This window comes from Homarus americanus, unplaced genomic scaffold, assembly GCF_018991925.1.
Source record: "Homarus americanus isolate GMGI-L3 unplaced genomic scaffold, GMGI_Hamer_2.0 scaffold41366, whole genome shotgun sequence".
Classification (NCBI taxonomy): Eukaryota; Metazoa; Arthropoda; class Malacostraca; order Decapoda; family Nephropidae; genus Homarus; species Homarus americanus.
The window spans coordinates 2,633,022-2,660,651 of record NW_024723541.1 but is presented as its reverse complement, the minus strand read 5'-3'; the positions used below and the strand labels follow the sequence as shown (position 1 = coordinate 2,660,651).

The following is a 27,630-nucleotide window of genomic DNA, read 5'->3' as shown; positions in this document are numbered from 1 at the left end:
GTGGGGCATTTCCCGACACTCCACCAGTCACACGAGCGGCTAGGATATAAGCAGTGCTCACGCTCCACACAACAGCACAACAAACTAGTGGGAACTGCGAGAACGTTCGCCAGCCGTAGGTACATTATAAAAGGTTAAAACTGATAAACGATACCGCACGCGCTCAGTCTGAGAGTAGCGAGGGAGCGAGTCAGTCGGTGTTGTTTAGTGGCTGTGAGAGGGCGCTGTGCCAGGGATCGACCGCAGCTAAGACTGCTGCTGCTGCTGCCGGGATATCGACGGGTCAATGTGTCAGCCGGAGAGCGGGAGACTCTAGTGCTCAGGTGAGGCGAGAGATTAGTGGCTCGCCCTTACCATGCAAGCTTCTAATGATTTATACTTTGTGCTAGTGATGATCGCTTTCACATCCACTACCGTATAAAGGCTAGGAACCCTGAACTTTCTCTGCCTATAAGTCACTGCTCCTCAGAGACTATAAAACCCTCCTGCCACACTCTGACCCACTCTGGGTTTGGTCTCTACTGTACATCTGCACACCATTCACAAGACTGGTGAAGGGGGAATTGTGACACTTAATTCCGTAGAGCGGCCAAGAGTGTGCGTGAGAGAGAGAAGCGCCTCGCCTCTCTACTCTCTAACATCTCTCTCTCTCTCTCCCACCCACAGTGTTTGATCGGCCAGCCTCACCATCACCCAGTGTCTCTCACACATACTAGTGAGCAGAGAGAAGGACACCTCTTCCACCTAGTGCTAGTACCCTGCCTCAACCTTCACCATGGGGGATGTAAAACTCGTCACCCTGCTCGACGTTGCTAAGGTAAGAAAAACTCGGTGTTCTCTGGAGTGAGTGGCGGTAGGATGGGTGCGGAGGTTAGCTGGTCGCTAAGGATACAGTGGACATCATCTCTAAGGCTCCTCTTTAGCCTGGACCGCTGCCGACGAGCGTCCTTGAAGACCTTCCTTTCAATTGTATCCATTGTGTTGAGTTGGGAGATAGTGCTCCCGGTACACATGTACAGACCCATAAGGTTATATAAAGTATTAACTCTATGTACGGGATACATTTGTGACTATAATTTACGGACTCAGCCTTAGATAGATCTAAACACAAATTTTGTTCCATATCTAGGGTGCGGGGACCAAGTGGATAATGCACTCGCCTTCTGTTCTAAGGGTGGTTGGTTTGCACCCAGAGTACGCTCAGTCCACCTTACTGTAAATGGGGACGTCACAGCTGGGAAGTGAAGTCGGTTATGAGCAATGCAGGTCTCACTGTCTCTTTGTGCATTAAAACATACTTAATATTCAGTGTAGGCTCACTGTATCCAAGCTGCCCTTAACAGCCCGCCATGCCTACATAGGACCCACTTACAACATCCTCCTTGACTTAAATTGATTTTTCTATCACACAAACTACGGTTGTGGATCTCCAGCTCCCCAGGCGTATGTGTGAGAGGTTGTTTATGGTCTTACTCATGACGCGTTATGCATTAAGGTGAAAATATGTCATTAAAAATATAGACAACAAATGTGGTGGAGGTTTATTAGTGTGTGCGGTAGGATCTTTGACATGTGGTCAAATCAAAACATTTGGCTGATGACCTAGATGGAGAGGGTGAATGAGCGGCGTCAACAGTCTATATAGCCTTGACGTTCCCTTAAAGTAGAACTCCCCGTCCCTCACAACGCCCTTGAACACCTGACTTGACACGGCGTAGTGGCGTCATACACAGCGCACGTGTCTTACCACTTAGTGTGTGTGTGTGTGTGTGTGTGTGGAAATACCCATATCCTCCTCACGCTCGCCTGCGTTTATTCCTCACGCTCCAGAAACACAATGGCGTATTTATTCTTCTCCTGACAATAACAAGAAAACGTAGCCATCTTCGTCACTGTACAATATCGACGCCATTCTACCTTAGCGTTTTTGTTGTAGCCATGATGAGATAAAGTCGTTCTTGAATCCAGATTTAGAGAGAGAACAAATGACGTAAGGGACTTTAAGAAGATTGGCCACCTCGTGTAATGGTTGATAGTAATGGTTGTGTTGGCTTAGGTTGTTCAGGATTGTTGTTCTGAAGCAATAATGTGATTGTGTGTGATTTACTGTGTGTCATGTATTGGTTTACTGAATAGGGAAGGTTTACTACTGATCGTCTTGGCCAATGATTTTATACCACCTGCGTCGTTCTCAGTAATGTACTGATTTACACTGTCTCGTCTGCCAGCTATGCATCCGTTTGACTAAACATCCGTCCAGCGGTTATAGTTCCGGCCAGCTGTGCATCCGTTTGACTAAACATCCGTCCAGCGGTTATAGTTCCGGCCAGCTGTGCATCCGTTTGACTAAACATCCGTCCAGCGGTTATAGTTCCGGCCAGCTGTGCATCCGTTTGACTATGCATCCGTCCAGCGGTTATAGTTCCGGCCAGCTGTGCATCCGTTTGACTATGCATCCGTCCAGCGGTTATAGTTCCGGCCAGCTGTGCATCCGTTTGACTAAACATCCGTCCAGCGGTTATAGTTCCGGCCAGCTGTGCATCCGTTTGACAGACATCCGTCCAGCGGTTATAGTTCCGGCCAGTTGTGCATCCGTTTGACTATACATCCGTCCAGCGGTTATAGTTCCGGCCAGCTGTGCATCCATTTGACTATGCATCCGTCCAGCGGTTATAGTTCCGGCCAGCTGTGCATCCGTTTGACTATGCATCCGTCCGCGGTTATAGTTCCGGCCAGCTGTGCATCCGTTTGACTATACATCCGTCCAGCGGTTATAGTTCCGGCCAGCTGTGCATCCGTTTGACTAAACATCCGTCAGTGGTTATAGTTCCGGCCAGCTGTGCATCCGTTTGACTATACATCCGTCCAGCGGTTATAGTTCCGGCCAGCTGTGCATCCGTTTGACTATGCATCCGTCCAGCGGTTATAGTTCCGGCCAGCTGTGCATCCGTTTGACTATACATCCGTCCAGCGGTTATAGTTCCGGCCAGCTGTGCATCCGTTTGACTAAACATCCGTCCAGCGGTTATAGTTCCGCCAGCTGTGCATCCGTTTGACTATGCATCCGTCCAGCGGTTATAGTTCCGGCCAGCTGTGCATCCGTTTGACTATACGTCCGTCCAGCGGTTATAGTTCCGGCCAGCTGTGCATCCGTTTGACTATACATCCGTCCAGCGGTTATAGTTCCGGCCAGCTGTGCATCCATTTGACTAAACATCCGTCCAGCGGTTATAGTTCCGCCAGCTGTGCATCCGTTTGACTATACGTCCGTCCAGCGGTTATAGTTCCGGCAGCTGTGCATCCGTTGACTATACATCCGTCCAGCGGTTATAGTTCCGGCAGCTGTCATCCATTTGACTAAACATCCGTCCAGCGGTTATAGTTCCGGCCAGCTGTGCATCCATTTGACTAAACATCCGTCCAGCGGTTATAGTTCCGGCCAGCTGTGCATCCGTTTGACTATACATCCGTCCAGCGGTTATAGTTCCGGCCAGCTGTGCATCCGTTTGACTAAACATCCGTCCAGTGGTTATAGTTCCGGCCAGCTGTGCATCCGTTTGACTATACATCCGTCCAGCGGTTATAGTTCCGGCCAGCTGTGCATCCGTTTGACTATGCATCCGTCCAGCGGTTATAGTTCGGCCAGCTGTGCATCCGTTTGACTATACATCCGTCCAGCGGTTATAGTTCCGGCCAGCTGTGCATCCGTTTGACTAAACATCCGTCCAGCGGTTATAGTTCCGGCCAGCTGTGCATCCGTTTGACTGCATCCGTCCAGCGGTTATAGTTCCGGCCAGCTGTGCATCCGTTTGACTATACGTCCGTCGCGCGGTTATAGTTCCGGCCAGCTGTGCATCCGTTTGACTATACATCCGTCCAGCGGTTATAGTTCCGGCCAGCTGTGCATCCATTTGACCTAAACATCCGTCCGGTTATAGTTCCGGCCAGCTGTGCATCCGTTTGACTATACGTCGTCCAGCGGTTATAGTTCCGGCCAGCTGTGCATCCGTTTGACTATACATCCGTCCAGCGTTATAGTTCCGGCCAGCTGTGCATCCATTTGACTAAACATCCGTCCAGCGGTTATAGTTCCGGCCAGCTGTGCATCCATTTGACTAAACATCCGTCCAGCGGTTATAGTTCCGGCCAGCTGTGCATCCATTTGACTAAACATCCGTCCAGCGGTTATAGTTCCGGCCAGCTGTGCATCCGTTTGACTAAACATCCGTCCAGCGGTTATAGTTCCGGCCAGCTGGTGCATCCATTTACTATGCATCCGTCCAGCGGTTATAGTTCCGGCCAGCTGTGCATCCGTTTGACTATGCATCCGTCCAGCGGTTATAGTTCCGGCCAGCTGTGCATCCGTTTGACTAAACATCCGTCCAGCGGTTATAGTTCCGGCCAGCTGTGCATCCGTTTGACTAAACATCCGTCCAGCGGTTATAGTTCCGCCAGCTGTGCATCCGGTTTGACTATACATCCGTCCAGCGGTTATAGTTCCGGCCAGCTGTGCATCCGTATGACTATGCATCCGTCCAGCGGTTATAGTTCCGGCCAGCTGTGCATCCGTTTGACTATGCATCCGTCCGCGGTTATAGTTCCGGCCAGCTGTGCATCCGTTTGACTAAACATCCGTCCAGCGGTTATAGTTCCGGCCAGCTGTGCATCCGTTGACTATACATCCGTCCAGCGGTTATAGTTCCGGCCAGCTGTGCATCCGTTTGACTATACATCCGTCCAGCGGTTATAGTTCCGGCAGCTGTGCATCCGTTTGACTATACATCCGTCCAGCGGTTATAGTTCCGGCCAGCTGTGCATCCGTTGACTATGCATCCGTCCAGCGGTTATAGTTCCGGCAGCTGTGCATCCGTTTGACTAAACATCCGTCCAGCGGTTATAGTTCCGGCCAGCTGTGCATCCGTTTGACTATGCATCCGTCCAGCGGTTATAGTTCCGGCCAGCTGTGCATCCGTTTGACTATGCATCCGTCCAGCGGTTATAGTTCCGGCCAGCTGTGCATCCGACCCGAAGACAATAACCCCAACACAAATATAATCAAAACCAAAAGAGAGTTGTCTTGGTTTGTGTATATGAGAACAAGACGATACTTTTGGAGTGGCATAAACTAATACACAGATAATACGAATAAAATAGCTCTTTATACTGTGCTCGTGGACATACAGCAAGTAATTTACATAATGTGGGATGTGTAACGTCTGTCGGAGTGGAGATGATGTGCAGGATGTGCTTTAATACAACTCACTGAAGATGGTAACTTGCAGATATCTACTGTACGTTCCCTTCTGTAATATCTTTTTTTTTTTCTTAGAGGAATAAACAAGAAATTAGTTATTCTCTTGTTTATAAATTCATATGGAGGAAAAGCAAATAAATCATTCCGTATTCGGATCAAGGTTGATTTTTTTTCAGGGACATAACGAAAATCATGTTCTTCCGTATTAACTCGCCGTTTTTTAGGGAAACTGCAAGGTATTCATGTCACCCTTCTGCACTAACTCATTTTTGGCGAGAACAAAATTCCAGTCTGTTACCGTATGAACTCGTTTTTTTTTAAGGGGGAGGAGAGAACAACAAGCGGAACTGGTCGACCACTAATACGTGTAGAGCACCAGTCTGTCCATGACAAGCTGTTAAAATCGCGGCGGAAAAAAAATCAGGTCGCTTATACTCCAATTTTCCAGTAGTGTGTTGACTCATGGGAGACTTTTTCTGCACGATTTCTAGAAGGGTGAAGTGGTAGTATTTACGAGAGAGAGAGAGAGAGAGATAATACACACACACAGACTGGTGGATTAAAGAAAATATAATGATAAAACACGAACACCAACTGAGAGAGAGAATGAACACAACTCGTTCATAATCCGTGCATCAACAATTACCAGCATCGTTGTCATTTACATATTTCAGTGGCGTCTAGAACATTTATTGAGAAACATAAATAAAAGTACAGTATAAAGGTTTAGATATAAGATACAAATAGTCTTAGAGTAATTTGGATATAAGGAGAGTATAGTAAAGGTGTGGTGTCTTAACGCAGATACGATGATGGAGGTGTCAAACTTTTAATTCTATTTTCCGATACACGGCGGTAATGATCTCTCTCTCTCTCTCTCTCTCTCTCTCTCTCTCTCTCTCTCTCTCTCTCTCTACGTTAAATGTTTATGCTTGATCCATTGTATAAAGTTCTTATAATATTCGAGCAGGATAGGACTCGGAGCAACGGATTTAAGTTGGATAAGTTTAGGTTTTGGAGGAGATAGGAAAACTGGTTCTAAATAGGGTGGTGGACGAGTGGAACAAGCAGCAACTTTGTTTTTTACGAGCGATATTTTTGTCTTTATGCGCAACATCTGTTCTTTTATGCATATATCTCGCTTTATATACAACATATATTTCAATGCAAGCGAAATTCGTCTTTACAGCAACATCTGTTCATTTTCGTGATATCTTGGCCTTTATATACAAGATATCTGTTATGTTATACGCATTATTTTGTTCCGTCAACATGTGTTTTTATACGCAACACCTGTTCTTTCACGCGCCGTGCATAATTATAACCAAGGCTAGGCTGGGTAGTCAATGTTGAAGAAGTACCACTAACCCATTTTATTTTTTTAAGCAGACGACAAAAATTTCTTAACCATATAAAGGATCCAGGTAGTTTTGGTTTAGTTCTTATCGCCTGAATAACAAAAAAAAAACGATGGAGATCTGTAGTCTTTCCGTGGTACAGTAGTTCTGATTTCAACATTGGCTGTATCGCTATATTGGGGCAGCCGTAAGCCTGGGACACAAACACAAGCACATTCTCGACTTCCTGGAACTATGTTTTAGAATATAGGTTACATCCCTCCTCTCAGAGACCGAATTTTAGCATTTGACAAAGATTCTTTTCTTGAGGAGCAGACCCTAAGCTTGGGAGAAAAAAGCGGCTGGCAAATAATTTGAACACAGGGACAATACAATCTGGGGCGTTTAAGACATTTCTTTAGATTGATAAAACATGTTTTCATTGATAACTAGAAAAACTATTTACTTTAGTGTGATGATAAGTTGGTTATCTGTTCTGTGCAGCACTGACAAACAGATGGTGACTGCTTGTGGGCGTTTGAGTTACAGTAGAGACGCTCTGCTGACGTCGATTAATTACAATCTTTACAAAGGACAGTGTGGACTGCCTCTTTGGATTCTACAGCAAAGGGTTGTTTAGATATCGAACTTCAGCTGTTGACAAAAAATTATCAGTTGCATAAATTTCGTAAATATGTCAGTAGAGATGCCGTAATAATATTGCTATTTGTGTTATTTTTGAAATGATATGTTTGGCTATTATTTTTTTTGGGAGAGTTTAAAGTGGATGGATTAACGGAGACCCAAGCCGTTGTTGACCAGGACGTTGTCAGTATTGTTAACGGTGACATTGTTGATACTATTGTTGGCAATGATGAAGTTATAACAGTGCTACCATCACCATCATCATTATCATCACCACCACCATCATCACCATCATCATCACCACCACCACCACCATCATCACCATCATCATCATCACCATCATCATCATCATCATCACCATCATCACCCACCACTCCTTGTCTTCAGTGATCATGCTAGTCTAGTATCCGTAGCTAGTGAAGGATTACTGTTTGCTATTAGTTGCCACCAGCCTCCTCACCACTCTGTGTTCAACTGCTCGTCATCACCACCACAAGCCCTTCACCACACCCCTTCACCACCACCACCACCACCCCTTCACCACCACCACCACACCCCTTCACCACCACCACCACCACCACCCACCCCTTCACCACCACCACCACACCCCTTCACCACCACCACCACCACACCCCTTCACCACCACCACCACGTTTTCCCTTTTACTGGTAGTATGTAGATCCCCGGTAGCTTCCCTGTTGTTTTCGTCGTGATAGTAAACACACATCATGCCAGAGTTATATCCTTGGAGCCATATTTGCTGACGTTCTGCTGACACAGTGCTGACTATATCAGCATCTGTCGCGATAACAAAGTGTAGTTCGTTACTCAATTGTGCTGACGTTGGGTTGCCAGTATTTCTGGTTGTTTTAAAAATATTTATAATACGGAAAATATATACTGAAATTGAAGATCTATAAATGGTTTGGTCTATCAATGAGCCCAGTCAGTATGGGCCCTTAATCCCAATGGTTTGGTTTAAGTTCGGGGACCTATTGAGTGGGCATTTAATGTGCAGCCGTAGAAAATGAAATGCGGATTTCCTCACATAGAAAATGGATAAATCCTTTCCATTGTATTAACCCCGCTCCCTCTCCTACCTCTCCCCCTCCTCCCCAGTCACCCCCTCCTTAGCCACTTCTTCGTCTACAACCTTTGTGTGCAGAATTTGAACTGGTGACCTTATCTCCGGGTTGGGTAAGGTGAGTTTCGGTTTTGTTAGCGCCTGTACTATCTGTGTCTGTACACCATGTCAGTTTGTGCAATACTCTCGTTCGTCAAGCTCTGTTTGTACACTAAGTTCATGTCTGTCGATTTGTACTGTATATTCGTGTTTCTGTTTTTTATTGATCTTTATTTTTCACACTCTCGTCTATGTCGGGACACGCACGTCTGTCTGTCTGTCTGTCTCCTCCGTTCACTAACCACCCATCTCCCATCTGTCTGTTCGCACACACCTGTCCCCGCCAGTCTGTGCACGACGTTTGTTAGTCTGTCTACCTGTCTGTCCAGCCAGCATCCCACACCTTCTGTCTCTGTGTCTGCACACGAGCACCTGTTCAAGGAGGCAGGTTCCAGGAAGACCCAGGGCAGAACACTTTATTGATTCACCCTACACTGCACGGGCTCCTCCCTCCCTCCTTCCTAGGTGGTGTGAGGTTCTCCTAAGCAGCTTCTCCTCTAGGTGGTGTGGATTTCACCTGTGGCCTCCCTCCCCTCCCACTAGGGGATGTCAGGGGTCCACCTAGCAGCCTCCTCCTCCCTAGGTGGCATAGAGTTGGATCATCAGAGAACTCTGTTAACTGTTACAGTGAAAGAACTAACAGATGAATTCAAAGCACGTAGACAAATAGACAGTCCATCTATCGTCTACCATGATGAGCTGTACCAAGTCAAATAAGATCAATAGATTATAAGATGTTAACTATGTGTGTGTGTGTGAGTGAGTGTGTGAGTGTGTGTGTGTGTGTTGAGTGTGGTGTTAGTGTAGAGTGTGTGTGTGTGTGTGTGTGAGTGATGTGAGAGTGTGTGGTGTGTGTGAGTGTGTGTGAGTGTGTGTGAGTGTGTGTGTGTGAGTGTGTGTGTGTGTGTGTGTGTGTGTGTGTGTGTGTGTGTGTGTGTGTGTGTGTGTGTGTGTGTGTGTGTGTGTGAGTGTGTGTGTGTGTGTGTGGGTGTGAGATAATATATATTGTTTAGGTACACAAGCATGTCTACACCAATAAGATAACTATTACTGCATATCATCGAGTAGATAAATCATTCATTGTGTCGATGGGAATTGTGGTTGATGGTAGTGGTGGTAGTTGATGGTAGTGGTGGTGGTGGTTGATGGTAGTAGTGGTGGTGAGTTGTGTGTGGCTAAGGAGAACTTTCACTCTTCAAGTAGACTGGTGTGTGTGTGTGAGGTAGGTGGGTGGCGAGGGGCCCTACAGATACAGGTATTCACTATTCAGGTAACATTGAACCTCATGGCGGAGAGGAAAGACTGTGTGTATGTGTGTGTGTGTGTGTGTGTGTGTGTGTGTGTGTGTGTGTGTGTGTGTGTGTGTGTGTGTGTGTGTGTGTGTGTGTGTGTGTGTGTGTGTGTGTGTCGCAAAGAAATTCACACTACATACTCAGGTGAAATAAGCAGGGGGGCGAATCTTCAGGTGATTTAAGTCATGTTTAAGTATACTCCTAACGAGAATATATACAGTGAATCTTAATCGACCTAACCTAACCTAACTTGACCTGACCTGACACAAGGTGAAGACAATTACAAGCTTACCGTGATCAAATTGGCCTGACAGAGGATAAATCTTTGTCAGAATTAGTTGCCAAATTGTACAGTTAGTGTGTATTTTGTGTGTGCGTGTTTCTCTGGTTTGAGTGTGTGTGTTTATTTACATGTGTGTGTTTATATGTGCGGTGTTTATGGCTGTGGTCGCTTGTCACCACCCGACGGACTTTCACTATTCAGCAGGTGTTGTGAGGTGGGTCCTGTAACATTGGTATTCAGGCAAGGGAGGGCGACACGAGACTAGGGAGGGAGGGAAGGTGTGTGTCAGCGTCCACTATCTGTTTTTACCTGGGGTGTCCGAAATGAACTGACATGTCGAATTAAGTAAAGGTTAGGCATCCTAGCTTATTCCACCTGACGCTACCTGGTTTCCTTTGTTTTGGTTAATGTAGAGAGAAGTGAAACAATTCCCCTATGTCTTCGTACCGTCCCGGTTGGCTGAAAAAAATCTAGTCATTTACCACTAGTTATAGTTCACACATTTAAATTGCTATTTTAGGTCAATTTTGTTAACTTTATTTATAGAATACAATGTGCACGATGCGTATTGACCCACTTTAGTTGAATCATTTTAATCCAGAAACAGCATCAGCCAGGGTCCTCCTTATTCTTATCCAGTCTACTATGTCGGGTGTTCATTTAGATCCAAGAACCACACTCTTAGAGTAAGAGGTTGTCAAGCAGCGTTGAAAAACAAAACCTTCAATCTCTTGAGTACGATGACATGTTACTGGAGAGGTTAAGTTATAGTACTGAAGGGGTTAAGGACAATCTAAAACTGAGGAAAGTCTGTATCTTTTGCGAATCGCCGGAGACTATCTGGAGCTGTCAGGGAGTATTATAAATAACAACTGATATATTATTAAGAAACTGTCAGGGTCTGTCAAGGACCATCTGGAAATGTCAGGAACATAATGAGGAATGATAAACTTCAGAGAACACTGAGACACCTAAAAAGTACCAAAAAATATGAACTGCTAGAAACAGTAAAAAGTCAGGAGCAGCAAGGACGTACCCGGAACTGCTCGGAACATGCCAGTATTTACAAGCAACAGCCGGGGACCTTCAGTAACAAATACAGACCCTACGACCTAAAATACCCAGAAAGACAAGGACCAAGTAAGCTTACGAGTAGTGGAGAGGTTATGTAAAAAAAAAATCAAGAAATGTGGAATTACAGAAACGTAAAAATGGATAAGGAGATAACTTGGCGGCACTGGACTCAACTGCAGCCCATGTAGCTATAAAAGTCAAGCTCTATTTTCACTATTGGCTTAAGGTGGGGAGTTTTAGGCGTGAACCAGCTACTTTAAGGATGGAGCATGAACAAGACCTCCCAGCAGTCCCTTTATACACACTGATTTAATGTGCTGGGAAGGGTTTTTCTTTTTATACCTGTGGCGACCCATCTGGTTATGACTGGACCTATTTATACCATGGATGTTTGTATCTCTCTCTCTCTCTCTCTCTCTCTCTCTCTCTCTCTCTTTCACCCTTACTTCTCACTTAACCTTGGTACAGATATAACATTTTCTGAATGTCTCTAATTGGCTTTTATCTCTCTCTCTCTCCTTGTTTAATTTAAAACTTTTTTACCTCCGCTCTTCTTTCTTTCATCAGAATTCTTTTTATAAGTAAGGTACACACACACACACACACACAGACACACACACAGACACACACACTAGGTTTTCTCCGAGGAAGGGAAGGACTGCTTTAACACGTAAATAAATTGAGTGTATGAGAGAGAGAGAGAGAGTCACGATATATAGATGTCAACTATAGCTTACAGTCACTCCTATTTGAAACTGTATCGAACGCAGATGAGACTACACCGCCTTCAATAGGGAGACAAAAGGTTCGGGAGATTCATTCCAGTAGTTCGGAGTCTCAGGTGTGTAAAGGGACATCTGTTCGTGGCTGTACAAATGGATGATTGAAAATACAGACATAGAAACCTGTGTGTGTGTGTGTGTGTGTGTGGATGAAGGTCACCGGACGCAGCTAGCCACTATAGTTTTCATTCATGTGTAAATGGATACTCCTGCGTATTATTGATCACGGAACTCCTACACACACACTCAAGTGCTCGCTGGCAGGATAATAGCCCGAGTGTTTACTGCCTACCTATAAACATAAACATCCCAGAGACTATATTAATCAACCTGTAGTAACTGTGTATCTTTGCAAAATAAAATGATAATATTTTCCTAGCTCCTGTAGATAAGGAAAATGAGCCAGGCGTCGAGATAGCAGTGCAGCAACAGGCCGGGGCAACAGTGAAGTGAACCAACCAAGATCATGAGAGAAAATGCACAGAGACTAGAATTATTCCTCAACTTCAGAGTTCACAATTATTCAAACAGGCTGCAGGCTGGGACTAACAACTCTGTAGAGAAGTCACCATAGAGCGGACCTAAAAGAGATGTTGAAGATTCTGAAGATGATAGAAAACGTAAATCCTGATCACATCTTCAAATGACAAACTCTACAAATATAAGAAGTTACTAATTCACATTCTTGAGAAGTCGTCATTCAGAACGAACATAAAAACACTTCACGCAGAGATTGATTTTGATTTTGCCGCTTACAGCGGCTACTTTATTGTGCACCCCACACTCATCCTGTGAGCGGTAGCGCAAAAGGATTACAGAGTAAAGTTTACAAAGGGTCATAATAATTAACCCCCGTTGTCAGGATATTATGGCACTGCATGTTACACAGTATTTCATTTACATTATTTGTTTAGTTCTATACATAAAGGGTAACTTATTCACAAATGCGTGAGTACAGGCGTGTGAGGCAGTATGTCTGGCCTCACACTTTGTTATTCACCTTTACGTGAGAGGTATTCAAGCACATTGCGTATTTGGTTCTGTACATGAGAATTGATATAGTTACTAAGTGCAAAAAAGTGGATACACTCTTAATATGTCGGCTATCTTGCCATTAGAGATGAGTTGTAGACCCAGGGAACAGTCTGCCAGGAGAAGCTGTGGAAGCGAGGATACCACTAGGTTTAAAACTGTCCTGGATAAGGCTATCAAGAACAATGGAGGGATCGTAAACAGCTCGCTGACCTCCTTCCCCTGACATGACCACCACCAGTAAACAAGGTAAACTCTGTCGTCGAATATATTAGCAAGAACGTGTTTACTGCATGCCTAGTAAAGTAAACATCCCCAGAGAATAAATTAGTTGTTAGTGTTCACTGATAAGATGACATATCTGCTAGCAAATTAGTCAGTCAGTGTTTACTGTGAGCTGGGTAAATTAAACAGCTCCAACGAATGAGTCATACAAATATTTACAAGTGAAGAAGCTGAGGTCTTGACATAAATCATCGTGAATATGACCCAATTTTTTAAAGCTTAAACTATACCCCGTGAGAGGACGTTACTGTACTTTATGAGTGAATGCTACAGTGTACCCTATGAGATGACTACTGTATCCTGTGTAAAAAGGCTGCTGTATCCTGTGAGAGGATGCTGCTGTACCCTGTGGGAGGTGGAGCAGGAAGGGGAGGGGATCATACATGAGGCTGATGCCACCCCCCACACCAGGATTCTCGTTGCCCTTGACCACTGTGATGGTGATACTAGACCTGCTGTTGACTGGTCCATTTAGTGCCTAGACCAGAGGTGACCAGTCCACTTAGTGCCTGGCCCAATTAATGTCTAGTTAACGCCTGGTCCAGTTAGTGCCTGGCCCAGTTAGTGCCTGGCCCAGTTAATGTTTGGCCCAGTGGTGACTAGTCGACGTAGTGTCTGGCCTAGTCAGTACCTGGTGCAGTTTGAGCCTGGTCTAGTTAATACCTGGCTCCGTTAATGCTTAATCATGTGATGACTAGTCAAGTTAGTGCCAAGCTGAGTGTCTGGCCATTCCACCCCACAGTTAACCAGTCATTCCTCAAATTTTCCAATATAGAGAGCTACCTCTTTTATGTTCAATATAATAAATTATTCTACGCCACAATATAGTAAACTAAAGTATAAATACATTGTTGCTCTATTAGACACGTCCCAGATATATACTCTGTCTTGGGGTTTACATGTCACTTCTAAAAGACAATGGGGCCTGTATGACACATGCTTGTCATGAATGGGAGTTGAGTCATGGGTATTAATGAGAAGCTACTCATGGTCCAAACCGGTGGCCATAGTCTCAGTGCCATGGGAGATGAGTCTGGTGGTAGTTATGGTCATAGGGGATGGGACTGTAGTAATTAACGATCATAGGAATAAGGCACTTGTGCTTGTCATGGGAATAAGACACGAGTTATTGATGGTCATGGGTGGCGGAGTAACGGAGACGGAGGTAACAGTGACAGCGTCGTGACTCACTGAAAATAGCGCTTAGCAGGTGTGACGCGTTACTGAGCCCGACCCAGTGTGACGTGGTGAGGGAGGGGGAAGGGGGAACGAGAGTGTAACAGCGGGTTTAATGGATTGTTTTCCCTCACTTTCTCTACCCCCTTCCCACCCCAGGGTCATCTGTAACACCAGCTGGTCCTTTCCCAAGTTGTTAAGGCCGCCCTCTCTTGTATAGCCTAGACTATGTTCGCTATTCTTCTGGCGTGCTGTAGCCTAGTCTGTATGCGTGGTCATGACATGGAATCTGCCAGTGATTAACTCTCTCTCTCTCTCTCTCTCTCTCTCTCTCTCTCTCTCTCTCTCTCTCTATTCAAACTCATGTATTTTCTCTCCTCTTTCTCCTAACGTATTCTACCTCCTCCCCACCTCCCCCAATGTATCCAGACTACCCTGGCTTTTTTCTTAATTTTATCCTCATCTCTCATCACCTATCCAGACTCAGTGTACCTTACCTTAACCTTACCTTTCTGAACATAACTTACAGGTTTAGCGTATTGTGAAGTAACTTGTTTTGAAGTAACCTGACCCAACATTTCCTTGGTCTAACTTAACAATTCCTAATCAGACTTAATATATCATGACGGAGGATTATTATTCTGACTTTATGAATCCTCCAAACGTAACCTGTATTTAAATGAAAACATCCAAAGGAGAACCACCAGACTGGTGGTTCCTTACTATGGCACCTCAGGTACCCAGAGAGATTAGAACGCCCGCAAATGCTTATCCTATATAATAGACGGGCAAAGGGTGACTTAACAGAAGTCTATAAACACCTTAGAGGATATTCCTCAGTCGTGTGTTCGTATCTGAAGCTGGCGGGTGCCCACCCTACTAGGGGTCACTGCTAACGGGCCAAACTTTTTGGGAGTGCGGGATTGTGAACTCTTGGAACAATCTGCCAGAGAGTGTTGTGACGGCACTGAGTGTGAGCTCTTTCAAGACCAGACTTCACCAACACTGGAGCAGGCTCAGCTACGTTCAGGAGCCGGTGCATGCCCAGTACTTGCCAACAGTGAGTAATAGAGACCTGACTGACCGCCCAAGCGGCTAACGAGCCGATTAGTGGCGAAGAGAATAAAAATAAGGTAAAGTAGAACGTATTTGTACATAAGGTAGTCTCAGTGTAATTCTGATGACATTTTGGAGGTTACATTTGTGTTACAACTACAGTAGATGCGTTCTCCCACCTCCAGTTGCGAGGAAAATTTAGCGTACGAATCTTTCTGAATCCAGATCCAGCTCTTTGTACACTATGGTTGATAATTATAGCCAAAGTCTTGCTAACGGACACGTTTGGTTGAGTGTAGCGGACATGGATGTACAGTATTACTGACGTGTGTGGTTGTTCTCTGAAGCGGGGATGATGGTATCCCCAGGTATTTCCACAAGGGAGAAGAAAATTTTACCCGAGGAATTAATTCTTATTTAAATGTTCCTAATAAAATTGTCTGTATTAACTAACAACTTTCAGTTATAATAATATAATAACTAATACAATAATGAAAATAATATAGAACTAAAATACCGTCAAGTTGCGGTAGTCCTCGAGGAAAAACTGTAGAGCTTTTTTTTTTCTTTTGGGGGGAGGAGGGGAGGGGGGATCCCTGGACTGGACTGGAGGAGTGGCATAGACCACTGATCTTTATTATCGAAATTAAATCGCATTAAACGGGTGTGACGGATAGTAAAAAGGCCGCCTCCAGTATATTCATGGTTAACTTGGAACAGATGTGGAGTGAATAGTTACTTTAAAGTTAGTCACCAATTTGAGCTCAACTGGATCTAAAGGGACCCGAATCGGTACTTAAAAATATCTTAGGTTAACAAACGGAGGTACATTTAGATTCTATTTGGGTCCTTTTGATCTGATAGATCTTACCCTACTTAGTAAGTCCTGACCTGCCCAGACCGTCCTTCTATTCTGCCCAGACCGTCCTGACCTGCCCAGACCGTCCTGACCTGCCCAGACCGCCCTCTCCTGCCACCATCATTTTGTCGCTGATATTGAACCTGGACAACATGCCCATGATGAGAAACATGTGCTCCTGCTAGGTTGCGTGTTCACTGACTCATCCTAAAGTACGGTGACCTCGGTCCTTCCTCACTACAGCGTGTGAATAGACAGTTGTTGCCTGGCGCTTGTATCAGTTCATATTGAAATTCACATTTTAGCATTACCTTTTCTCACTTTTTAGTGCAATGGATCTTGGGCATAGAAATCTCAAAGAAAAGGATAAATAATTGGAAGATTATTGAAAAAGTGTGTAAAATGAAAAAGACAAAAGGTTAAAAATCCGCACATACTCGTTAATATTCTCAATTTATGCACATCACATGCAGAGAAATGTGACTGTGGTCACTAGTGACTCGAATCTAGTGTCTAGACTCAAGACAGAGCTAGGCAGGCGTATCCATGGCAACACGCCTCCCTAACACCATGGTGGCTCCAGCTTCAAGTTAGCTGACAGTCAATTTGCTGGTGATGAATGATGGAGGCACTTTGTTATCTTTTGACAACGGAGACAGTGAGTGTGGATGGTTGGTGGAGGGAGGAAATCATTCACTATACGGCGTGCATTTTCGATGAATTTGGTGGGAGACGCCACTTCCTCCCAATCATAATTACGGTGAACAGTAAAGATATTGTAAATTAGGATATTTTAAACAACACTCTAGTAAAACAATATTGATTTTATTGCTATCATACAACTAAGACCTGGTGACGACAGGAAGTACTGTAATGGTAGGGATTTATTGTTATCATACACAAGGTTTGCCATCGTACTGAAGAGGGTCTCTACTCCGGCATGGTTTCCTAAGGCCTCACCTTTGACAAGTTCTCTCTCGGGCTTACGTTCTGGCAAAATTTCCAAACTAACGTACAATGTCCCTACTAAAGGCTCCCGTTCTAGCAAGTATCCCTAACTGAAACACCAAATCTGACAAGGTCCCTAATTAACCAGTTAAGGAGTAGTGTCACACTTAGGTATTGTATTCTGACTAACGCCAGACGATTTTATTCAGCTCAGATATCCCTGCCACTCAATGAGTAAAAACCTATCTCGATTAAACCCCCTACTCGGGCAAGGGTTCCTAACTAACTTGCCTAAACTGACAAGGTCCCTGACTCAGGCCCTAATCCCCCCCCCCCAAAAAAAAATCCTATAGTAAGGCCCCTATCTATTAAGCTTCCTTATTTTTTTAATTATTTCCCTAGACTGCGGTAACTCGTGACCGAGGCCAACATCCAACAATGAATAATGTCACTGGAAATGCGCGAGACTTACCATAAAGGGCAGGAGCTTTAAATGTATAATATTAGACAGGCCGGTATTGCTAGATGTCTATAGAATATAAATTTTAAGACCGCTCTTTATGAAGGGTATACTGTACAGTATATTTTACACACACACACACACACACTTATATTTGTTGTTATTTCATTAATACTTTATCATAACTCATATAATTTTATCCAAGAATTAGATCGACAAAAAATAGTTCACTATAACCTGTGCACTTGAGTCCATTCATGTGTTGATATTATGTGCTACTGGTAATTGGATGGGGATTACAAATAGTTCCATGTTGTTCTCTATCCACAAAGCGACGACTGCAGTACTGCACACTCTTGTGGCTTTGTTTAGGCCAACAGTTCTTGACAGGTTTCTCTTCGCTTTTTCAAATTAACTCACACCTTGTAAACTTGAGCAAGAAAGGTAAACACGAATGGTTAAGTGGCAACACATTTCCAGTCCCTACTTGCGTCTTGCTCTTTACACCTCACACGCCGTCCTTCAGTTTAATTTTACTTTTATCCTCTTCACCACACTAATCGTCTCATCAGCCGCTTGGGCAGTCGGCCACGTCTCTTTTACGTACTGTTGGCAAATACTGGGCTTGTACTAGGTCCAGAATATATCTGTAACTGAGCCATTGTTGGTCAAGTCTGGTTTTGAAAGAGCTCTCGATGGGAGATTGTTCCAAGAGTTTACAATTACCACTCCAAAAAAGTTTGCCCTCACAATTTTCTGGACTTGTGGCTTCTTCAACCTTGAGCTGTGACCCCTTGTGAGGCGGGCGTAAAAATTCTCATTCCTTGCTCAATAGAAAATTAAACGCAACATAACAGGAAATAGGTGTTCCTTACGTTAATATTACCAGTAGCAGAGTACGTGTACCCTCCGTATGTGAATCGCAGACGTGACCTTGAACTGGGTCAGCGTAATAACTGGATCCTGACAGGATATCGGACGTAAACGCTTTTGCGCTTCACCTTGCACAGGATGCAAGGGTATGCCCAATAAACTAGCCCCTCGCGGGAGAAATTGTAAAAACAAAAAACAAAATATTTTTCATAGTACAACTGGGTATGGCTGGTAAGGCCAGTTATATAAAGTAGGGCGGATTTGATTGTATTCCAAGCCGGGATTAATGCGACCTCCGCGAACTCATTGTTCCAGTATTTCAACTGCTGTACTCTCTTATGCTACCCATGGTTTAATTGACTTATTATTATATTTTTTATCCTCTTCACGCTATTCACTACTGTTTGTATACTTGTACTGTTTATGGACTATACATGCATAACAAATATGAACTTTAAAGACCAATGTTTTGACCCCATCCACCACAGTGTCCTCAACACCATCCGGCCAGTCAGTGTTGCTTCTCGGATTCAACACTTGTTACAAACTGCTCGTGATTAGCTTCGTGTGTTTATCCCTCTCGTTGTACTTATAAAGGAAACTATAAGTAGCTAGTGGTTTCAAGAAAGAAAAGTAAGTGACTTGAGAAGTTTGAGGTTAATGGTAATGATGTTCCCCTCCGGCACCCGAAGTGAACAGATGTTACAGGTAAAGAGTAATAACATTGCTTTACTGTTTATTATGGCCAAAAATCCATTTGGATGTATTGTATGACTTTTTTCACTGCTTTACTGTACTGCGCTGGCCACAAATAATCACAAAATGCCAGATTCAGTTCAGTTGTGGTTTTTATCAATTTGCTTTACTTACGGAAGCCACCTGTAATTTCCCATTTCCGTATTATTTTAAAAGTTGTTTCAAACAGTTATGATAATGATTCCATAAACTGCAAGTGAAAGTGTAACGTTTTCAAATTAGCCCTTGGCAAAATTATCAAAAACAATGGAGGTTTCCTACACAGGCCATTTGTCTCATTCCCTCGGCATAGCCACCTCTAGTGGGTGGCCATTAGGTAAAATAAAGTAAATCAATCTTTAGCTGTCATTTGTGCCTCCCAGAGTACTGTACTGAGATATTAAGAGATGTTTCTTCAGCCCACAGAGTTCTTCGATGTTAGAGATAAAGTTGATATTGTTCCCTCAGCCCCAAATTATTTTGATGTTGGTGATTAATGTTGATTTTGTTCCCTCAGCATCCAGAGTATTCAGAGGATGAACTCAACAAGCTCTATTGTCTCTTCTGCCGCTATGCTGAACCCAACACTAAGAAGGGTGCCATTTCTCTAGACAGCTTTAAGAAGCTTCTAGAAGCACTGGAGCTAACACAGACTCATCTAGAGGCAAAGGAGACTTATGATAAGGCTGCAAAGGATGGTAAAATCACATTGGAGGAGTTCATGAAGCTGGTCAAGGATCTAACTGCCAAGACGGGCAAAATAAACCTAGATGTAAGTTTACAAGATTATATATGCTGTTCATTGTTTTGTTACTGGTTAGTTCATATATCAGTGATGCCTGTGGCAGCAAAAGTAGCTTGATAACTTTTGGGGGGTTTAAAGCTAAGGTCCTTGCATCTCTACCCTTTTATCCTGCACTTGGATTGGCAATACCTGTACACTTTAGAGAAGGGGGCAAAATTAAGGTACATTGTCTTGATATTTACATTGGGATTCTCACACTCAACCTATCAGACTGGGGCAAAGAAGACAAGGGTGAAACAGGTGACCATTGATCACAAGCCTTTACCCCACTAAGATATTGTACAGGAAAACAGTGGGCAAGACACTCCATTCATTATTGTAACAGATGTGTTTGTTGTAATAACCTGTATTGTCATTCTACAACAAATCCCTACACTAAATATTCACTTATGGTACTATATATATATATATATATATATATATATATATATATATATATATATATATATATATATATATATATATATATATATATATATATATATATATATATATATATATATATATATATATATATATATATATACATATACATACACACACACACAGTAAACCCCCGCTTTACGCGGTTTCACTTTACGCATTTCCACGTTTACGCGGTACCCTGCCAAAACCGGAATGCTCACTTTCCGCGGTGTGTGTACCCTTTTACGCGGAGAGCGGCGCGAGCAGGGTGTGCACAAGGTCGCCCAGTCATCAAAACATTACCGAGTTCTTCACCCGCCACCCACCACAGCCGACCCAAGTCAGTGATAGTGATAATGATAGTGAGGATATGGACTTATATGGATTTTGAGGGGTTTGGCAAAGAGGCCCTGCAAGCCTCTGTGGTGGATAGTGATACAATTGATACAAGTGATACAGGTGAGGGCCAATAATCTGCCCTCTGCCTCGGAACCAACCCCCCATCCCCGTGTGCCCAGCCATCTTTTCTACTAATGTAAGTGTTAAAAAACCGAATATTATTGATATTTCTCTTAATTATTAATTGTGTGTGCATACCATCATAAAATTAAGAAGTTATTTTTACTACAACGTAGGTATTGTGTCTGAAAAAGTGGAGTTTGGGGGTCGACCCAGTCTCTATTTCAATTTATCCCATATGTTATGTTGTTCACTTTACGCATTTCTCACTTTACGCGGGCCGCCGTGGGTTCAATTGACCGCGTAAAGTGAGGGTTCACTGTATACATATATATATATATATATATACAGTGGGGTATGCTATAACGAATCTAATTGGTTCTAGAACCTTGTTCGTTATAGCATTCGTTCGTTATAGGATTAATTCGTTCCAGGCCCCCAAATACAACCACTTAACACTGAAAAATATAATATAAAATTGTAAAAATTGTAAAAAAGTGCATAAATAAGCATCTAAACCCCTGAAATAAAGAACATCATTAATACTTGTAATAAAAAAACAATAAATTAGTAAAAAAAAAAGAAAAAAAAAGAATTTTAGTTTCTAAATAATGTTCGTTGTAGGAGTTTCGTTCGTTATAGCAATCTCAATTTTATAGGTAAAACCGTTCGTTATAGGAATATTCGTAGTAGGATCCGTTCGTTATAGCATACCCCACTGTATATATATATATATATATATATATATATATATATATATATATATATATATATATATATATATATATATATATATATATATATATATATATATATATATATATATATATATATATATATATATATATATATATATATATATATATATATATATATATATATATATATATATATATATATATATATATATACAATAATATCTCCATTAACCGGAATCCTCTCAAACCTGGAACTCTCAGATAGCCTGATTGAAATTTTCACGGAAAATAGTTCCCAAAGTGATTTTCCGAGAAGCATATTTTCCGGAAAATTCTGAGAAAATTTTTCCGTTACCCGGAAAATTCCGGGGATGAGGGATTTTTTTCCGGCTTTGAGGGAGTCGTCTCGTTACCCGGAAATCTCTCATTCCCGGAAGTGCTCGGCACCAATTGTTCCGGCTAATGGGGATATCACTTACATATATATGTACAGTATTCTGTACAGTATTTGAATTTATTATTTATTAATACTTTGTTAAAAGTCATCCTCACTGAAAGAATACAGTGCAGTACAGTATTAACATTCATACTTACCATACTTAATCTTCTTCACCACTGATTGGCTTGTTAGCTGCTAAGGCAGTTGGTCATTTCTCTGTAATGCACTGTTTACTCATTATTTCATCAAATAGAAAAACTCAAACTCACTTTGAAAAATTACCGGTATTCCCCTGTTGCAGTCGTCTAGGTTTCTAGTTAAGTTCACTTAACCATTTTACACGTTCATTCTTTTTATTAAAATTATAGATTATTATCCCCTGGACTTTCCCTTGTTTTTGCACTTAAGAGTACTCCAACAACTTTCTGTGCTAGTATGATTATATTTGTCAACAGGGTCATAAAAATAATAATATTCAGTAAATTTGTCATACAGGTTTACAATTGGATAAGCATGTTTATAAACTATGCAGTTATGTAGTACAGCATGAATATAGGCAATATAGGTGCATGCCCAGTACTTGCTAATAGTGCGTAACAGAGACGTGACTGTGAAGGGTAACATTTTTGGAGTGTGAGTTGTGAAATCTAGGAACATTCTGCCAGAAAATGTTGTGACAGCACCGAGTGTGAGCTCTTTCAAGACCAGACTTGACCAAAACTGGAGCAGGTTCAGATACATTCAGGAGCCTGTTGCATGCCCAGTACTTGCCAACGGTGCGTAACAGAGACGTGACCGATCACCCAAGCGGCTAACGAGCCGGTCATTGGTGAAAAGGATAAAAGTAAAGAAGTAAAAGTAATACGATGCCTGTAGGCCATGGGAGTATACAGTTTTGTCTGTGCTGAGACAGTGCAGGTAAACAGTAAGGCAACTTGACCAAGGATAGTCAACAAAGCTATCAAGAGCTTATTTCCAGATGGGTCCTTTGCTTAGGCTTATGCTTGGTCTCAAATCAGTAATTCAACAAGCATTACATTGCTTGTGAATTATCTGAGGCTGGTGGATCAGTACTGCAGTCTACATTCTGTGGTTTAATAACGTAGAAACTCACTCTTCTCTTGCTGTAGCTTCATCTATTATGTATATCTTTGTTTTAGCTTTGAATTGCTTAATACCATAACTAGTTTTGATGTGGTCTGGTAACTTGTTCCAGTCTGTTATAGCAGTAAAGAAGAAAGAGATCATCGCTTGACTGCGGAACACTAGGTACCATAAAATTATGTTCACTCCCTCTAGTGTCCTGCAGCTTCATATCCTTATTCATTGCATGGTATGGTATATTTAGTGAAGGGCTGTCCCAAGATAACATACACTACAAACCTCTCATTTGATCTATAACATCTCAAGTAATCCCTAAATTCTGTAGCTACATGATAAATAAAGAAATTCCGATAAATGTTTACAGTTTGAAGGAATATCTTGAATTTTTGTGTTACCTGTATGTCTGATGTTTTGCCATCATCCAATTTGTACAGCATTTACACCCTTGCTTCTCACCACTTTGATCCAGGTCTGATTCACACTTAGGGTAAATGTGAGAAGGGTATTGTCCATATTAATTTCATTGAACATTGCAGGCTTTCTAGTGGTACTCTGGTTAACACTCGACTCATTAGAGATTGTCCTTATTGGGTCTCTAGGGAGACCATTATACTGTAATGGTTATCATAATACTCGATAGCTCTATCAGTTATGACTTCAGTACAATACAATACTGGTCTTTATAGAGGTCCAGTTAGGACTATCCCCCATGGGCCCAGTGATAGTACTGGTGGAAATCAGATTACCCGGAGAAAACATGGGATATTCAGTGGGGTCACATTGGTCAACACTTTTCTTACATCCAACCCAAGTGTGAATTAAATGATAGGCAAGCATGCCACCACTGTACCATCATTAGTTAATCATAATTAATATAGCTATTCAATATGAATGCGCATACTGTAATAATACAGGGTATCTAGAAAAATATAAGTGGTGTGAAAATTGAAATCATTAACACTGTATACATGTACAGGTAGTAATAGTTTTGCAGTGGTGAACAATTTTGTAAAACTTATGTTAAATACAATGTGTGAATAAGCTTGGCCCACATGTGAAAATATTGATGATTTGCCTACAGCTGGTGGTGAAGTTGGCAGCACAAGAGGAGGTTGATGTTGATGATGTAGGTGTTGGTGGCGCTAAGAGGTTCTTTGAGGCTAAGGCACGGATCCTGGAGGTTGGCGATGCTGCCTACCGTGCTTTTGAAGACAAAAAGAAGGAAGAGGAAGAAAAGAAGAAGAGGCAAGAGGAATTCAAGAAAAAGAGGGAACAGTTCCAGCAAACAGCATAGACAAGGAGATTAGCTGAAGGATCACTTATAATCAGTAATGTGCCAGCTACAGATGATGTACCCAGTAAACTAAAAGAAAAGGTATTAGGTTAGTTTAACCAGTAATGAAGGTATTATCAAACATTGTTATATATGGAATGGTCTGTATATGCAGACACTAAGCAAATTTAAGGGGAGAGAGATTCTTGCTGTGAGTTAGAATCTACAAATCCGTAACATAAATACAGTACAGTATATTCTAGTATTCTAAATGGTCTTAATTTATTTAAAACTGGGTCACATGAGGTTTTATTATAAAATGTATTTGTTAATAGCACTATGCCTTAAATACTGCTTTAATACTTAGTACAATGATGGTAACAGTTTAGATGAAAGTGATATATCGATGTTAACTCTTTAAATATTCAGGACAACTTTTACCCTAGATGTGCCTGGTGGTGCTAAAAAGTATTGGCAATTAGTAATACATGATACGAAATTAATGATCAAGTTTGTGTTCACTTATTGTTAGAACATAAAAAGTCTTGATTTTTTTTATATATTGCAAGTATTTGTTTCAACTTTTAGATGCAAATGAGAGATTTTCAGTAAAAAAGAACATGAAGACAAACATGATAGCCAGGACAAATATAGTTAATGACTTTTTAGATATATAAACATGTCTTTCGCATTGCTGTGCTCTTAGTAAATTTTTAACAGTTATTAACAGTTTGTCCTAACTGCTAGATGCTACAGCATGCCCTAACAACTAGTCATTCATTAGTGTCAGGACACTTGCTCTTCATCCATTTTTGCTGCATTGTTCTGCAGTAAGTCAGTATCTAGTTTTGTAGCAGTTAGCCAACCACCACTTATCACTACATTGCACAGTTGCTATCTTAAATGGCTAATAACTATTCAGTTACTGTTGCCTGTACAACTGTTGCTCTCATATAATTTAGCGTAATGGTGTTGAGAAATGTTCATATTATTGGTATGGAAAATTTGAAGACATATTTCTTCTCATATGTGTGATGCTGTACTTGATGGACCAGAGGTTAGCCTTTCTTAAGTGTGTAAGATATCATTGTATGATAGCAGGTAAGATATACATTAAAAGGTAGTCCATAAGATATACAGTATATGATATCTAGATTTCTAAAAAAAAAAATAATCACCGAGTGGAGTCTTAGAGTAATAGGATTTTATTGAAGTAAATTAGCACTTGCCTGTATCTGCGTGATTTGTGATAAATGATTCCACTTCACTTAAAATCATATTTCATTTAATTAACCCTTCGGGATAAATAATTGCTTTTATGTGATAAGACTGAAGTTATCACCTGGCATTAAAAAAGTGAGGTATGGCTTATAACATAAAAGATTACCTTCATGTTTCTTCATATTTTTATTGTTGTAGTAATGTTAAAAAGGAGTTTTATATTACAGTAGTACCTGTAGCATGTATTACTTTTTTGTTGCAAAGATTGATGAATGTTTACCTAACAAGAATACGAGGTCTGACAATTAAGTTGCGAACTCATCGCGTGGCTCAACAGGCGGCAGCACTGTAATGAATGTGAATAACGTGCATTGGCAGCTATTGTATTAGAGTGTTTCCGGGTTTTGTCGCGATTATAACATATTATTTTGGAAACTGGGGAAAACTGGGCCTGAAATTTGGGACATGTTAACCCAAGTTTATGGGCATAATGCACACAAGAAAACATCAGTTTACAAGTGGATTAAGTAGTTTTCTGAGGGAAGAGAAGACTTGACAGACGAAGACAATGACAGAGAAGCATTGCAGATGAGGTGCAGGTTGACAGGGAAACAGAAAGGTTTTGACTGAAGATTTGAAGATGAAAAAAGTTTTTGCAAAAATGGTGCCAAAAAATCTCGGCGAAGAACTAAAACAAGGAAGAGTTGAAATTTGCTCAGACCTTTTGGAAAGAGAAGAAGCTGGAGATGACCTGCTTCACCGATTCGTTACTGGTGCTGAGTCTACCAATACGACCCTGAAATGAAATGCCAGAGCGCTCGGTGGTAAACTGCAAACTCGATGTGCCCCAAAAAGTGTCACATGTCAAAGTCAAATGTGAAGACGATGCTCATCACTTTTTTTTTCAATTCTAAGGGTGTAATTCACAAAGAATTTGTTCCCCCAGGTCAGGGTGTGAAACAATGTGCTTAAAAGACTCGGAGAAAGTGTTAGACGAAAATGCCCGGAACTTTTCGCTGGAAACAAGTGGATCTTGCATCATGACAATACCCCAGCACACACTGCATTGATTGGGCGGGAGTTTTTGGCCAAAAAACAAATTACCTTACTTGAACGCCCTCCTTCTTCACCTGACCTGGCCCCATGTGACTTTTTCTATATCCTTCACTGAAGAGACATCAAGGGGACGCATTTCCAAGACATGAATGACATTCAGAGTAGCACGACGGCAGCTATAAAAGCTATTCCAGAAAGTGAGTTCCAGAAATGTTTCCAGAGGTGGAAGAAGCGCTGGTGTTCGTGTGTAAGCATCGCAAGAGGAATACTTTGAAGGAGACCACAGCGCCAATCTTCAGTAAGATATGTTCCAGCGCCTGTAGCATGAGTTCACGAACTTTATTGTCAGACTATGTATTAAATTGGAATGAAACAGTCAGTGTTAATAGGATTAAAATTAATATATTAAAAGACTTTAAGTGCAGGAATATGATAAACAAGTAAGATGAAAACAAACTCTGACAGAAATGTGGTGTTCCAGTCATTTTGTTGCACAGTCAGTAGTACTAAACACACAGTAACCATGTAATTATTACACGAGATTGTACTGCAAACACTCGGGCAAATTCTACATTATTACGCACTCGACACACTTACAGATCACACCAAAGGAATCACACATGTAAATATACACTCAGTGCTCTTAGATGTCTGTGGAATAAAATGTATTATGAACCCATTACTACTATAGTCTACAAATTTTAATAAGCATCATTAGCATCATTTGAAAGTTATAAGTGAACAGACTATAGAGACTACACTACAGTGGCAGAAGAACTGTACTACCACCAACACCTTACTCAGTAGCACTCACGGGAAGATGTGTGATTCATTGTATCAGCACTCGGGTACTGATTGACATTTACAGAACTGAGTCTGCTTGGAAGTACAGTATA

At 42.0% G+C, this 27,630-nt stretch overlaps 1 protein-coding gene across 3 annotated transcripts; it reads left to right on the top strand.

The window, feature by feature from the left end:
* On the top strand, positions 1 to 25,734 carry LOC121863519 (EF-hand domain-containing protein D2 homolog). 3 transcript variants are annotated; one of them, XM_042362202.1, is made up of 4 exons: positions 1 to 119; positions 667 to 817; positions 19,792 to 20,046; positions 24,266 to 25,734. In XM_042362202.1, exons 2-4 carry the CDS (start codon positions 776 to 778, stop codon positions 24,476 to 24,478), a joined length of 510 nt encoding a protein of 169 aa, XP_042218136.1. In that variant the 5' UTR covers positions 1 to 119; positions 667 to 775; the 3' UTR covers positions 24,479 to 25,734. The 3 variants fall into 3 exon arrangements, with proteins under 3 accessions (XP_042218136.1, XP_042218135.1, XP_042218137.1); XM_042362201.1 differs by having other exon boundaries at positions 38 to 323; XM_042362203.1 differs by having other exon boundaries at positions 93 to 115.
* The last annotated feature ends 1,896 nt before the right edge of the window (positions 25,735 to 27,630 follow it).

Bases quoted from the DNA above. Each gene is read 5' to 3' on its own strand.
- LOC121863519 (XM_042362202.1), top strand. From the start codon at position 776: ATGGGGGATGTAAAACTCGTCACCCTGCTCGACGTTGCTAAG. The intron at 818-19,791 runs GTAAGAAAAACT...TTGTTCCCTCAG, and splicing joins CCCTGCTCGACGTTGCTAAG to CATCCAGAGTATTCAGAGGA. The intron at 20,047-24,265 runs GTAAGTTTACAA...ATTTGCCTACAG, and splicing joins CGGGCAAAATAAACCTAGAT to CTGGTGGTGAAGTTGGCAGC.